Genomic DNA, 15,528 nt, shown 5'->3' with positions numbered 1-15,528 from the left:
GGATGTGATGGATATGAAACAATCGCAACAACCGCTGACCTTGCTGCTCGGGGTCACTTGTTGATCCCTGTTAGTTTATTGGTCCATCTATATACAGTATTCAACTTGTTATTTATCTTATATACCTGGTAGATAGATCTGTCTGTCTGCAAGGTCAGCGACATTCGTCAGGGCTGCGAATGTTAATTTGAAATTGGGTTAAAGAGTACACGAGGACTGTGGAAACACATGAACTCAGTTGTGTGATTGTGACGCCCAGCTCATCATTACAGCCCTCCAGCACACGGCGCTCAGTTAGCTCTTGCGCGGCTGATTACAGCACACTATTGTGTTTGCTCTTTAACTATCTGAAAATAATTGCACTATCTGGATGTAATCTTTACTCAAGTCTCAGCCACTGTTGAGAGTCACCAATGACAGGATGGTCAAGGAGTTGTTGGACCTACAAGGTCGCAAAACCAGCAGCCTCCACCGAGAATTTGGTCAAAATATGACATCTTCTAGAAAGGTCTGTGCGTTAGTATTAGTTCAGAGAATATACTTGTTTTTCCTTTACAGCAAAAATTAAGAAGAATGCTGTTTTATGATTAGTTAATGTAATGGTATCCATTTGCCAAAATGCAATAAAATGACACTTAGTGCACAGATTTCACGATAGAAGATACAGAATTGAAGGACGTTCATATATGATAATCATTGCATACTGATGTATTCTTTTTGTTTAGGTACTTTCTTTGGAGTCTGATGTACTGCCTGAACACAAACTGCAGGTGCCAGAGACAACATGGTGGATCTTGCTTCATTACAGCCCCTTCAAGGCATTTTGGGACTGGATTATTCTCCTTCTGGTCCTCTACACAGCTGTTTTTACTCCTTACTCAGCTACCTTCCTCCTGGATGAACACGGGGAATTACGTCAAAAGGGCTGTGGCTACACATGCCACCCTCTGAATGTGGTGGACCTCTTGGTGGACGTGCTGTTTATTGTGGATATAGTCATCAACCTGCGCACAACGTACGTGAACCAAAACGACGAGGTGGTCACACAGCCGAGCCGGATAGCCAAGCACTATATCAAAGGCTGGTTCTCTATTGATCTGTTCGCAGCGATCCCCTTTGATCTTCTCATTTTCAGATCTGGCTCTGACGAGGTAAGAACTCTGCCTTAAGTGTCTAAACTTCTTTGAGTTCTCTGAAGTTACTGTAAATTGAATCTCTATTTCCCTGCCTTAACATCCTCTCCCTCTCTGTTGTTAATGGACACCAAAGATGGCAACTTTAACAAGTCTGCTGAAAACAGCTCGGCTGCTGCGATTGGTCCGCGTGGCAAGAAAGCTGGACCGGTATTCTGAATATGGGGCTGCTGTCCTGTTCTTGCTCATGTGCACCTTTGTGCTCATCGCCCATTGGCTCGCCTGCATTTGGTACGCTATTGGCTTCGTGGAGAGGCCGTACACGGAGACCGGCTGGCTGGACAACCTGGCTGAACAACTGGGCAAGTCATACAACGACAGTGACTCCACCTCCGGTCCATCGGTCAAAGACAAGTACGTCACTGCTCTTTACTTCACCTTGAGCAGTTTGACGAGCGTGGGGTTTGGTAACGTCTCTCCGAACACCAACTCAGAGAAGATCTTCTCCATCTGCGTCATGGTCATTGGCTGTGAGTTGAATAACGCTGAGAGTGCCTCCCCTTAAGCAAAGACACAAAACAAACTCTTCCCCCTTTTATGACCCTCCCTCACTAATAATGTTTGTGCAGTCCCTTATTATACAGAAACTATTTCCACAACCCCTTTTTAGCATTTGGCCCTCTGTGTCCTCATTGCTTCTTCTTTCTCAGCTCTCATGTATGCCAGCATATTTGGGAACGTGTCCGCCATCATCCAGCGGCTGTACTCCGGTACAACCCGCTACCACACCCAGATGCTGCGAGTGAAAGAGTTCATCCGATTCCACCAAATCCCCGGTTGCCTTCGCCAAAGGCTGGAGGAGTATTTCCAGCATGCCTGGTCCTACACAAATGGCATTGACATGAATGCTGTAAGTAAAAAGTGACAGGACTGAGTGAGTCCCACTTTATCCTTTAACTGCTGTGAAAGTTGTTCAGTGTCCCCGTTTTGCATCTACCGTATTTTCCGCACTATAAAGCGCACCGGATTATAAGGCGCACCTTCAATGAATGGCCTATTTTAGAACTGTTTTTATATATAGGGCGCACCGGATTATAAGGCGCATAGAATAGAATAGCGTCGTAAGCGTGTCTCTTGAAAGGTGCCATTTTGGGGTCTTTATACACACAAGTGGTGTTGGACTAGGAGTAAGCACAGTACCGGTGTTTACCGCGGTGCGGCTTTGTAGTTTACCAGTCGTACTGAAACATTTTGACAGAGCGCCGTGTACAACCAGTATGGATCAACCAATTAACCAATTGATCCATATATAAGGCGCTCCGGATTACAAGGCGCACTGTCGTTTTTTGAGAAAATTAAAGGCTTTTAAGTGCGCCTTATAGTGCGGAAAATACGGTAATCGCTGATATGTTGATGGTCTTATTCAGGTGTTGAAGGGATTTCCAGAGTCTTTGCAGGGAGACATCTGTTTGCACTTGAACAGAACTCTGCTGGATAACTTTAAGGCTTTCCAGGGAGGCAGTCAAGCCTGTCTGCGAGCTTTGGGTATGAGGTTCAAGACAGTCCACGCTCCTCCAGGAGATACTCTGATCCACTACGGAGACATGCTGGACTCTCTCTTCTTCATCTCACGTGGTTCTATCCAGGTCATCAGGGATGATGTGGTGGTCGCCATATTAGGTATCTAACCATAGACGATTTGACCTCGGTGTCTCAAAAATGCTCCAAAAACCTCATCCACTCATAATAATATTGTTAATAATATTTATGCTTTTGCAGAAAAGAATGACATCTTTGGAGAGCCGATCCACCTGTACGATGAGCCGGGGAAGTCCAATTCAGACGTGTACACCATCACCTACTGCGACCTGCACCGCGTCCAGAGGGACGACCTGCTGGAGGTCCTTGATATCTACCCCGGCTTCGCAGACAGATTCTGGAGGAACCTGGAGATAACCTTTGACCTGAGAGATGTATGTTGGCAGTCGATTGAGATGGGTTTTTTTCTCATGAGACACAAAATATTTGACCATTTCTCTTTAGCATTAGTATTTCCCCCCCACAGAAAACAGATAGTTGGACTACTTCTCTGCTAGTTGCATTTTGATTGCTGTTGAAGCCTGTAAAGCCAAATTGTATACCGTTTTACTTATGTGTTCTTCAGGCTGATCAAGTACCACCAATAATAACAACTGATGACTCCGGTGATGACTGTGGGTATCGCCACAAGCCAAGACACAAATGCCACTCCCTGGACTGCCGAATCAGGCCAGGTAAGATTTGTTACAGGGCTCTGGTTGGTAATCAGTGTGATAGGCTTCTAAAATAATCAGACTACCTTTCTAACCTAACATTTTTTTTTTTTTAAATGTATAGGTATTGATTTGATTGGTTAACCTAAACTGGACTAATGTGGTAGTATTGCAGAAGGTATGAAAGAGTAATTGAATGCTTTGATGTGAACAGATGGAATCGATCATGAAGACTCGTACCCTCTTCGTCATCGTCACTCACCTCCTCAGACCCAGTGGGACGACCGCTGCAGCTGTGGATCCCCGTGCTCCCAGTCCAGTGAAGACCTGGCTAAACCTCTTGACCACAGTCCCAAAGAGGAGCTTTACCCCCCAGAAGATCCCAGACGGGACTATTCCCCCTCTGTAGTGCAGCTGCTCCCTCAAAGTGGCACCTCAGTGGGGAGGGAAGCCGTGTTGGACCAAGGTAGATGGATGTTAATTGAAGTCTGTCCTGGACAATACATAAAGAGTGTGTGTTGAAGTTTTAAACATGCTATACAGCTGTTGATGGTGCGTAGTAAAAAATGTGGACATCACACTAAAAACGTCTTTATTTCTCCTCAGCTTCATCTGTGAATGTGCCGGGAGTGTATCGATACTGGCCTGAACATCAGTCACAACCGTTTTCCACTCGAGCCTGGCGATCTTCATCCGTCCGCAACTCATACCACCCACCACCGTTCACAGAAGAACGGCCCAGTGAGCTCGAGTCTCGACTTGAGGTTATACATTCACAGCTCAACAGGTGAAGTCAATGATGATGTCAGTATTTCGACAAGAGGCAGTGTGCGGTATAATGAGAAATTAGAGTCACTGGTAAAAATAAAAATGTTTAAATCCCAAGGCAAATGCTTAGAAATCCCATGTCTCTCATTTACTTAATGTTTCCATTCCATTGGCTGGAAAGAAGATTCTTGGATATTGTTACTTCACTTAATAGCCGTTCTCATTGTCTCTTAATTGCCCAGACTGGAGACCCGGATGACAGCCGACATCAACGTTATTCTGCAGCTTCTTCAGAGGCAGATCGTACCTCCTGCTTACAGCACTGTATTGTCTAGTACCCTCCCAACTGACTCCCCTGGTCTGTATGGGACTGGGACACCAGTGCTGCACAGCATGTATCCCATTACCCCCATACAGATGGACACCCGGGTACCCACACAGGTAGAGAATAATACTACTGCTCAGAGATTTGTTTCTAGAATTTTGCTTAAGACATCAAAATAAAAAAAGTGATTTCTTCACTCTAGAGCTCTGCTCAGACTGACCTTCAATTCACCGAGGAGTCCCAGGAGTCAGTGTCCAGCGGGATCCACGTGACTGTGGCGTCAGACGACACCATGTTCATGACTGCCACCCCTGAAACTGAGACCCACACAGGGCTGACTCCACAGCCGTCGGTCAGATCCTCCCTCATGGAAAGCCCCAGGCTGTGCTGCAGCCTCCGCTCCCCCTCGCTGCCGGGGAACCTGGACATCACCCCGGGACTCGCTGAGATCCAGAAACACCTCTCAGACCCCGTGCTGTCTGTCATCTGAAAACCTTCAGTAAAAGAGTTTTAGTGGCCACCAGAGGGACACTGAAAGTAGTGATAGACTGCTACTTGTAGTCTGGAAGGAACCGTGTGACTAGTCCAAGATTCAGCTATCATTACACATTTGGACAGCAAGTAAAGCGACTCGAAATCAGATGAAGGGTTTCCATTTCATACAGCGTTGATGCTGGATTACACTAAGTGGTGATTGCAACACAATTATCATACTTTTTAAAGAACATTTTCTAAAGTACAGCATGTGCGTGATAAGGAGAGCACACATTTTGTGAACATCTCATCCCGCTCCAGTAAATGTTGTGCATGCCATCCCAAAAGCTTGTATCTTGAACAGGAGCAGTGACTTCCTGGAGGCTCTAGTTACCTGACAACTGCTTCTGGCCAAGAAAATGATCCAGCTCACAACATCCTATAAAACCAGACGTTCCTCAGTCTTTGTGCTAAGCTAAGCTAACCTACTGCTGGCTCAGACACACGAGAGTGATATCCGTCTTCCCATCTAATTATCAGCGAAAAAGCTAATATGAATTTCCTACATGTCAAACGGTTCCTTTAAGAAAACCTAAAGATAATTTATGAAGTGATATATTTTCTAAGCGCTTCATATAATAAACATGTTTCCTCTCTGGTGCGTATACTATATAGAGTGGCGACCCGTTCTCTAAATCACCGCACACGTTTCAGGCATTTCTTTACTGCGCTTTCTATTTAATTATTGGCCGACATCGGTGAGGCTTCATTGGACCCGATTAGTGAAAATGAATCATGAACAAGTGGTTTTCTGACTTTATGTTTAGCAAATAATCACACATCATGACCCCGTACTGAAACACCTACAGCAAGTAAGAAATAACTCCTGTTCACCCCGTCTACTCATCCCAATATCACAACAGAACTTAATATCACAACAGGACTCACAGCATTCGTTAAACAATGACAGTTTGAAAAAAAATAATAAGTACGTTTCTCTATATTGTAGGATTGTGTATGATGTACGTCAGGCAGTGTTCTCTCAGTATTAAACAGTAAATGGAAGAAAACACTTATTCAACCTATCCTTTCTAACTGTAAATTTGTACTATAGATTCTTAGCAATTTGTTGATGAGTCACCTCACTGTAAATGAATTATCTGAATATAAAACTGTAGAATGGTTTAAACTGTGAGGGACTGTTTATTTATGTAACAAAAATAAATGGTGATACGAATAAAATAATTGGTGTGCAAATTACGAACAGAAATCTGTATTCTGGTCAACGGTTAAAAGGTGGGGTTGGTAATCTTTTCAAAAACATTTGAGATTGTTGAAATCTTCATTAAATCCTGAAAACAATCAATGAACCAAATGCTCTGATCACTTCTTAATAATGTTCAATCGGCCCGATGTAATGGTTGGACGAGTCTTCCATAAACTGCTAGCTTGACAGCTGAGAGTTACTAACAATAGCCATGTTCGTTGTTTACATTCATTACATGTTTACATACATAATGATCATTTTGGGGGAGTGGCTACGGGCTGTCAGTGTTGCTGACTTTCCTGCTAGATTTGGCAACTTTTGGATGTTTGGATGATTGTAATCTAGAATAATCCTGCTAGACTACCAACCCTATCTTTAATACCTGTTAATTGTTGCACATATAATGAATGTATCACAACAGATCACAAAGGATATTCAGTTGAATAGAACATATATTTAGGTTAAAAAACAATTGAATATATGAACATTTAAAACCACATTAAATCCACTCTTAAATGTGGCTAAACTACATTTTTGCTGCATCATAAAAATGAATGGTTGAGGATGTGGTAATGGGTAAACCTACACATACAATGCGCCATAATAGCGTATAAAAACATGAAACTGACTGGACTTTTTGTCCGTGAGACAACAAACTGAAAGCTTGAAGGCTACTGAACCTTGGTTCATGTCTGTACATTACAGTTTCTTGAGACTTGGTTACCATTTTTGTTTTGGCGCTCCTTTGAGTTTTCTGATACAGGACGTCTTGGTTTTGTATCACAAAGTCAAGAGCTGATGTACTCTTGTTCTCACTCAGTTGAAAAAAAGCTTTACACACATAACCTGTATCAACATGAACCCAATACGAGCATGAACTGAATATCGCTCCGTCCTCCTTAAACAGCTTGTTAATTCAACTGACAATGTTTTTGAGTTGCCTCATTTCTTCATGACTGAAGCTCAGACTCTGAGGATTTCCAGGCAGTTGTTGTAGCAGATAGCGATCCAGTCGGGCTGGGTGGTGGCCCACTGGACATTATTGATCTCTCCCTCAGCTGTGTAGGCCAGTATAGGGTCCTCAATGGCCCGCGGCATCTGCTGGATGTCCCAGATTAGAGCCTGGTGGTCCTCCGCTACAAAGACAGGAGGGGAGGAGTTTCGATTTCAATTGATTTATCTTATTTTAACAGGAAGAAAATGATGTTACTAAACACTACATGTCACCGGCCTGATTCTGGTAAACAACAGTTTTTATCCCCACCAAGAGATCCTGTATTCAGTTGTAATTGTGAGTTTGTGTGTGTGCACGCACATCTCTGTCTGTCTGTCCACCGCTAATCTCGGATACTACCAGACCCTTTTTGTGAACGTATTTTATTAACATCTTCTATTTCTATTGACTAGAAACTTGACATCAGAAGGTGTTCGGTTGTAGTTTTTTTTGTCAATAAGAAGAATAGGTGTAAGAATGTTTCCTTGTCAGAGACAGAGAGGAGCACACTCTGCTCTGCCTGTTGCAAAATGTAGATAAATATTCACTGCTTTTTCATTGGTCCTCATCCTCGCGTTTCGGTGCCTATATAAACCCTTCAGGTGGCAGTTACCCCTGTGAGATGCAGCTGAGACGCTAGCCTGCATGGAGTTTGTATTCATTCAATCAAACATTACAGCAGCGGACACAAAGAGATGGAAACAGATGATCTGCTGTGGTGATACTAACGGGAGCAGCCAAAGAAGAAGGAATTCCCCCAGGAAACGGGTTCATCGCGGTGTTAAGCTCTTTGTGCATTCTGCTCTGCATAATAAGGCTGCCCTCGAATATTCTAAATTTGAATATAGAATATATGTATTCAAGATTCCAACCAACTGAATACCCCTCTGCTCACCGCTCACAGACTGCAGTAACGTGAGACGCAGAAGGTGAAACTTGTGTATTTATCGAAACAGAGCTTTGTTGACCTCTCTTGTGGAGCGTAAGACCGGCTCCCTCTTGTGCTCTTTGTCAGTTATTGCAGTGATGTTGCACACGTTGTTCTCCTCTCATGTTGCTACTGTGTGAATATAGAATCTGCATACCTGCTGTACAGATGTGACAGGAGGAGTGCGGCGCCCAGGCGATTCCATTGACACAGGCCCTGTGGTTGTTGAGTCTGGCCACCGGAGTACAGGGCACACGCACATCTAAGATCACCACCTGAGGATAAGAAAAGATTATTGTACAGACATTAACAGGCAGCAAATAATATTGGACAAAGAGAGGCTTGATATATCTTTATGCCCAGTTTCAAAACACTCACACAAGTCAAGCCTTAAAAGAAGTCTATCAAAAATAAGTATGTTTCTCATGACTAAAAATCACCTAATATTGTCACTTTCCATACTTCGGGATTACAGCATGTTTCCACAAAGGGAACTAACCTCCATGCTGTCCATGGCCATGGTGACCAGGTAGTTGGGGTCCTGCTTGTTCCAGCAGAGCCGGAGCAGTGGGTGGTGCTGGGGGTCTTCGTAGATGATGGTGCTGTGTTCAAGGTGACGGAGGTCGAACATGCGAACCGAGCCGTCTGCTCCCACTGATGCAAACATATCCCGGCCACCACCCGCCCGGCTGAAAGAGATGTCGTACACCTGCAACACAACCAGACAGTGAGTACTGATCAGATGGAAGATGGGAAAGTTACCCCAGGATTATGTTTAACATAATAACTTGAGGGTTTGCTCCGTGATGTCGTAACATTCACCTCTTTGTCATGGGCAATGAGCTGTGTCTTCACGTGACCCGACACTAAGTTGACCCTGCCCAGCACCTGTCCAGTCTCCAACCCCCAGATGGTACAGGTGGTGTCGATACTGGAAGTACCTGCGTAGAAAACACAGACACACAAAGTCATCCCCCTTTTCAAATAATGACTTCATATTCGTGAAGGTCGTATTGATAATGTTACCCAGAGGGAACCCTGCACTGAGTTTTTACCTAACAGGTTTGGGTCCACCTCGTTCCAGTCAAAGGAGGTGAGTGGTGCGCAAAAGTCAGAGTTCTTATTATTGTTGAGCAGGCACTCCAGTCGGGTCTCTGTTTCGCCCACCTGTCAGGAGAAACGCATTTTATTCTGAATAGTTGGGCACTTCAGTGGGTTCAAACACAACACATATTTTTTTTACATATTCCATTTTCAATTGTAAAGAAATGGGATAAAGTAATAATAAAAAAAGAGAAGTATGGTAGCAAAACTATTGGTTTGCATGCTTATTATTGTGGGCTTCACTATAGTCTTCATAAGCGGTCATAATGTCGTACAGTTATTGTTGTTTCAGACAGTATTCCCGAAAAAAATAAAATAATAATAACCAGTGTAATAACATAGCGTATCAATGTATCCCAGAATGTTTGTCTGTAAAATTCAAGGAGCCGTTTCGGTTTCTGTGGCGTTTGAGAGCTGTAGTTAGAAGCTGGACGCCTGCACCACATGGTTCATCCTGAACATGGAGTGTGGATAAACAGTACAGTATATCATGCCTAGTGGTGATTATCTTATGAGGTCTCTGACTACAGGGGGCCATAGGTTCAGGTCAGACTGGTCCTCTTACCCTCCAGATTCTCAGGTAGTCCCCGCTGGTGGCCAGCAGGTCCGGGTACACCCCTTTGCTGTCTGGGATCCACATCACCTTGGTGGTGGGGTAGGGGTGGTCGAAAGTGTTTCGACACACAAACTCAGAGTTCTCCTCCTCCAGACCAACTATCTGGACCTGTAAACAAACAACAACAACTCACCTTGAGTGAGTCAGTAGCGTTACTGAGACTGAGTACAGTCAGTCAGGGGTGTAACGGTGGTGATGATTCCAGGGATCCTCAGATGGGATAATCCAGTTAGAGAGATACATTATATTACCCCCCCACACACACACACTTTATATTCAACCTGAACATTGTCATTATCGTGTCATATTTTCCAATCCTTCGTAATACCACCATATGTCCCATTTCCGCCTGTGCTGATGGCAACTTATTCAATTAATAAATGTAGTTTGTATTCACAGCTATGCTAATCACCGTTCTGTCAACAGAAAATTGATGAATGAAAATTGTAATAACTAATTGACAGTTAAATAATCTGAAAAAAGTCAGAAGTTAGTAATCAAACATACATTAAGACATCATCTTGGTAATGGTTGGGAATTTGTCAGCACTGCTTAATTATTCCGGGTCCTGATTTATATTAGTTATTTACACACAATATAAAATCATAACATTTCATAATAAAACAGTTAACACCAATTCTAGTAATACAAGACAAAATTAAATAAAAGAGCAAATTCAGAAAATAAGACATTTCAAGTGAAAAAGAAAAAAACTCAAGTCAATATTTATGTATATATAATTAATTTATAACACCACTAACCTGTTTTCACATGTCTGCGACTCACTTCCCTCATTGTATTGCAAAGGAACATGTCTTTAGATTCATGCAAACTGCTCCCTTTAATCATCACAAATTACATTATAAAGACAGTTTGATATTACTGTCATACATTCTTGTTAAATAGTCCCTTTTATGCAGAATCATATCAGGAATAGTTTTCATAACATCATTATATATATATACATGTATTTCCCAATTAAACCTAACATAACGTTGGTCAACATACTGTAAACCGTTACTTTCAATTGACAGGGGGCCTGGAGCGAGGGGGTTGCATTTCTACTGCAAATAAATATCATACTTTTCAATTCCTAAATCTCCTTCGATCAGTAATATTTAAGGTGCAAGTACAAGAGTGTCGCCATCACTGGTCTGCAGCATGGGACAAGATGAGTTTACCTTGTTATTGTACTCCTCCACAAAGCTACCGAGCGCTAGGCGGAACCGTTTGTCCGGTCGGACACTCCAGTTCATGGCGTACACTGTCCATGGCGCTTCGTATTTGTAGATTTCTTTACGTTTACCGTGTAGCGACATCTTCAATGCGTCTAGAAATAACCTGTGTTGGAGAAATTACCAGCAGGAAAACAAGACCCTGAGAGCGTCGCTACGACCACCTATGCTAGCTTATTTTGCAAATGGACGTTAGCTAGGCAGCTAACTTATTGTCTCTGCTGACTGTGATTTCTACCGTAGTAAGGTCGTTAATGGTTGAGTCCGTGTAATCCGGATGCTTTCCTAGCGGTAAAAGCTTCACGGTAAAAAAATAAAAGATATCTTAAATGTATCAAATTAACCGCACACAGCTGCTCAAAGATGTTCGTAGCATGGCAGCAATGGCGGCGACAGGAGGACAAAAATAATGCGCCGTTGAGCGTCATCGAGGATGCTGGTGCTGCCTTTAGGAGCCGGTACGAATATTGTACATCAGATCAGAGCACAGGCGGCCCACGAAGTAGTTCTTGGGAAAAATAAGAGTTTGATACTCGACTTTGTGAGAGGTTTAAGTGACACTCAGTAGATAAGTAATATGGTCTTGTGTTTGTGATTTTTCTGCCCACAACTTGAATGTCAACGAGTTCTAGATTTACATACAAGCTCACAGACCGAGAGTTTACGACAAGCACTTGAATGCAGCATTACAGTGGCTGACAGGCTGTGGTCCTCCACACTTTAGAAGCTGTTTGACAATTTCAGCAAAGAATAATCTGCCCTTTTGCATACAGAAGTGTTGAGGCATGTTGTTGCATGTATTTTTCCAATTGGGAAATATATCTATTTTGAAGTAATTTGTTGACATTTCTCCCGTTCTCCCCTGGCCTGCATCTAGTGGGACCCTCCCCACATGCCAGCAGAAGCCATGAGGGAACCACTTGTTCCTCTTACCTGCTTCTTGGCCTTGGATCTTTTCAAACCTTCACTTTTGGCTGTGATAGATAATTTAACCCAGTGTCCTCAGATTAACCTCAGCAATATTTGCAGGATGATTCGTCAGCAATGACAGCACGTTTGTATTAACAAAACTCAGCTCTGACACCTAATTTGCCTGTACAGGATGTTTAGGTTGCCACACACTTTGGTTCTTTCCACCTGCTAATAGCTAAAACAACAAAGGTTTTATAAATAAGTTCCCACAACACATTGCTTGCAAATTCTGATGATATTTCCATCACTCTTGATTATTAGAGGATATTTTAGGTCATACATTCTTCAACCTTCACTTCAACATTACAATATTTACTCATCTCAAGGTTAATGTATGGTGGACCTAAATGGAAATGTTTGCTCTCTGGTGGCACCTATTCTAGTATATGGTCTATGATTATCATATGACCTAAAATTTTAGGTCGTTTATCTTCCCTTTTTAGCCATACAACTGGAATCAAATTCAATCTCCTGTGCTCGGTGAGTCTGCTATTTTCCATAAATATGTGATTTGCAAAACTGCCACTGATGTCAGCTCTTAGATTTGATTTAGGTCTACACACAAACAGCTCCCACAGATGTCTGACATCAAGGCAACACGACACAGCAGCACGTCAGTAAAATCTTTACTACAAAACTTCATAAAAAGGTACAGCATGTGTCGTATGCAAGGTTCTACCTTGCAACATTTCATCCATGTTTGTAAATATATTTTGCATGCTCTAATGTACTATATCTGTGTCTCTTAGATCTTTACCACTCTGCTCAATAATGTTGCCTGGGATGCATCTTCGTTCCATGCGTCTGTCCAACAACTCTCCCACATCTGGATTTGATTTATTTGAGTGTAAAGGCCTTGAAGAGGGTAAATATGTTTGGCTTTTTTTTACAACGGTGTCCTTTGCTATTGGTTTTCCTGCATCAATTGCCATCCTCTGGGAGATGTTTAAGGCATACAAGAGAGGAAGTCACTTGACACCAAATGATTTTTTCGTACTGAACCTCTCCGCCATGGATGCTGTCTTCTTGGTCTTCATCCCACCCGGATTATTAAATCATTTCTTCTGGAAGAATTGGCATTTTGAAGGGAGTTGGAATGGTGTTTATACCTTGAGCACATGTGGGAGACCCCTCCTGATGGCTTGTGTCTGTCTGGACTGTTACCTGGCTGTAGTTCATCCAATCACCTACCACAAGAGGAAAAGTCTGACTCCCAGGGTTGTGATGGCGGGCATCGTTTGGATTTTGACAGTTGCCTCTGGGATTGCATACGGTCTTTTTTCTGAGTTATATGTGACCATGCTTTCCACTGTGCCATATATAGTAGCTATGGTAATAATTGGGATCTGTGATTCTCTCATCCTCCATTCACTAATTAAGTCTGACCCTGGTAGAAAAAACATCCACCCACAGAAGCAAAGAGCCATTCAGACCCTCATCAACAGCCTGGTGATGACAGTCTTGTTTTACCTTCCTCCAGTGCTTCTCTTTGTAATTGGGAGACCCCTGGTCAGCAATCTAGATGTCTTCATATGTAATGGTTATTTTCCCATTTCCATGTTTTCCAGTTTGGGATCTGCTGTCATGTCTATACTCCACCTTAAAAATCATGGAAAATTGGATTGTTTCAGGCTTGGATGCTGTGGGAAGTCTTAATTCATGGCTCCTCTGATCATGTCTGTTTCTCCCTCTTACATGATCAGGTGTTGTAGAAGCTAAAAAACATTTTAACTTTCAGAAGTCGAGTTTCAGTCAGTCATAACTCATATCCCTGACTAAACCATGTTTCATTTGCATATTCAAATCAAGACATACACATGTTTCTTTAATGTGATTCTTTCCTTGATTTAATTTATTTGATGTTTTATTATTCTTGTATGTTGTTGTTCATTATCACCTGTGTTACATGTTTGCACAAATCATTTTTGTTCCTATATCAGAAAAGAAATAAGTCTCTTATATAGCAAAATCTGTATTCTTAAAACACTGCGTGTATCCTTTGGAACCTGTATATTCAAATGAATGCTGATATTGTGATTAGAAATCAATAGTTACAAAGTAAAACATACAATAAAGCCATTGAACTCAGTTTGTTTTGATTATTGAATGTAATGTAAATCAATTTATTGTCAGACAAGTTCACAGCACAGCACACGGTGAAGTTTAGTTTACTTTTAACTCAGCTAACTCACTAATATAGGAGCAGTAGGCAGCGTCTATACAGTGTAGGTATAAGGGTCCACTGCCTTGCTCAACTATCTCTTCTCCAGTTAACAGCCAACCAGTAAACCACAGTTCCTCCATATTCGAGAACAGACGGACACTGACGACCCAGCTGAGGTGGTACTGGACCTGAGAAATGGGATGACTGGTGTAATTTTCTAAAGGTAAACTATATCTAGGCTGCTTTAGAGTTACCGATGGAGCTTTTGTCTGGATAGAAAGAAACCTAAAACATTTCAGAATTAACAGTACTCGTACTAAGCCATGAACAATGGATAACAAATTAAATGAGTAAAAAATACAATTCTATTGTTTTTTAAATACACATCAGAAGAAAACTATTAAAACTATTAGCGTTGTAATCGAGAAAGACTCTGTACTGGGTGTATAATTCCCAATAATTTTCAATACCTTCGACTGAGACATTAATCTTACAAAAGTAATGAAAAGCCCATAAACGTGAGGAAAACATCCTCCTGCTATTCACAAGCACATCAAAGTCAAAGACTTAGTTTCGCACGATAGATTTACATTTGGTTCCTGGTGCATGATGATCATATTACAAATGTAAATGACGATGGCGGGCAGATTCATCTTTCGTGACAGTTGTACTCATACAGGTGCGCAGGCATTAACAAAAAACATTTACATACTGTTCTGAAGATGTTACAAGTGATTTTTAAAGAGTATTTAACAAAAATAGATTTATCTCTATCAATGACAGAATTTTGCCTCATTGTTTTAATATTTTAATCTCACCTGTGAAATTAATTCAATTTATTGTGATTTTATCTCACAAGTCCCATTCTGTTACTTTACATGTGTTTTATCATGATGCAAGCAAGATCAGTTTAAACCTGAGGCTCCCTTGATTGATGACTGGAAACAGATAGTTCCTTCTAAACTGTTACACCAAACAGCAGGGGCCCTTCAAATTCCCCAGATTCCTCAAATAGAGCAGAGGCATGATCACACTCCCTGCAGTCGGGAGTATCAGGATAGGTATTGCTAAAAAGCATTCATACACTTGGTCATCACTGATAATCAGATCCCCCAGGATGTACGCCAGCACCGGAGGGACGTACGAGGTGACGGTCATGACAATGCTGTTGGTGATGATCTGGAGAGCCTTCTTCTTCGTGGGGTGGAGGTCTCCCCCAGCATGGAGGGACTTCTTCAGATTCCTGAGGATGAAGACATCACATGTGATAATGATGGGCAGCGCTATGACGTACAC

At 42.2% G+C, this 15,528-nt stretch overlaps 2 protein-coding genes across 3 annotated transcripts in view; one reads left to right on the top strand and one right to left on the bottom strand.

Moving 5' to 3' along the window:
* The window catches only part of kcnh6b (potassium voltage-gated channel, subfamily H (eag-related), member 6b), a 5,478-nt gene extending 479 nt beyond the window's left edge, over positions 1–4,999 (top strand). Inside the window, exons 2-11 of the mRNA XM_076092895.1 lie at positions 726–1,151; positions 1,270–1,663; positions 1,844–2,043; positions 2,561–2,813; positions 2,913–3,106; positions 3,298–3,406; positions 3,600–3,851; positions 3,992–4,172; positions 4,396–4,594; positions 4,714–4,999. Of these exons, the coding sequence (XP_075949010.1) occupies positions 726–1,151; positions 1,270–1,663; positions 1,844–2,043; positions 2,561–2,813; positions 2,913–3,106; positions 3,298–3,406; positions 3,600–3,851; positions 3,992–4,172; positions 4,396–4,594; positions 4,714–4,968 (2,463 nt within the window). The 3' untranslated portion in view covers positions 4,969–4,999. The remainder of the gene's footprint in view (positions 1–725; positions 1,152–1,269; positions 1,664–1,843; positions 2,044–2,560; positions 2,814–2,912; positions 3,107–3,297; positions 3,407–3,599; positions 3,852–3,991; positions 4,173–4,395; positions 4,595–4,713) is intronic.
* A 757-nt stretch (positions 5,000–5,756) lies between these two features.
* On the bottom strand, positions 5,757–11,506 carry LOC142951858 (DDB1- and CUL4-associated factor 7-like). Of its 2 annotated transcripts, XM_076093708.1 has the most exons (8): positions 11,335–11,506; positions 11,043–11,202; positions 9,811–9,969; positions 9,197–9,308; positions 8,964–9,082; positions 8,641–8,850; positions 8,299–8,416; positions 5,757–7,355 (listed from the first exon to the last, which is right to left on the bottom strand). In XM_076093708.1, the coding sequence occupies exons 2-8, from the start codon at positions 11,178–11,180 to the stop codon at positions 7,183–7,185; spliced, it is 1,029 nt and encodes a 342-aa protein (XP_075949823.1). In that variant the 5' UTR covers positions 11,181–11,202; positions 11,335–11,506; the 3' UTR covers positions 5,757–7,182. The 2 variants fall into 2 exon arrangements, with proteins under 2 accessions (XP_075949823.1, XP_075949822.1); XM_076093707.1 differs by having other exon boundaries at positions 11,043–11,506.
* Positions 11,507–15,528: the final 4,022 nt, after the last annotated feature.

Source organism: Anarhichas minor, unplaced genomic scaffold, assembly GCF_050575085.1.
Source record: "Anarhichas minor isolate MPS153535 unplaced genomic scaffold, ASM5057508v1 ptg000017l, whole genome shotgun sequence".
Taxonomy (NCBI): domain Eukaryota; kingdom Metazoa; phylum Chordata; class Actinopteri; order Perciformes; family Anarhichadidae; genus Anarhichas; species Anarhichas minor.
This window is presented reverse-complemented; position numbering and strand designations above follow the sequence as displayed.

Coding starts and splice junctions, on each gene's coding strand:
- LOC142951858 (XM_076093707.1), bottom strand. CDS start 11,180: ATGTCGCTACACGGTAAACGTAAAGAAATCTACAAATACGAAGCGCCA. Junction 9,309..9,810: donor ACTACCTGAGAATCTGGAGG/GTAAGAGGACCA, acceptor TTCTCCTGACAG/GTGGGCGAAACAGAGACCCG. Junction 8,851..8,963: donor TCATTGCCCATGACAAAGAG/GTGAATGTTACG, acceptor GTTGTGTTGCAG/GTGTACGACATCTCTTTCAG.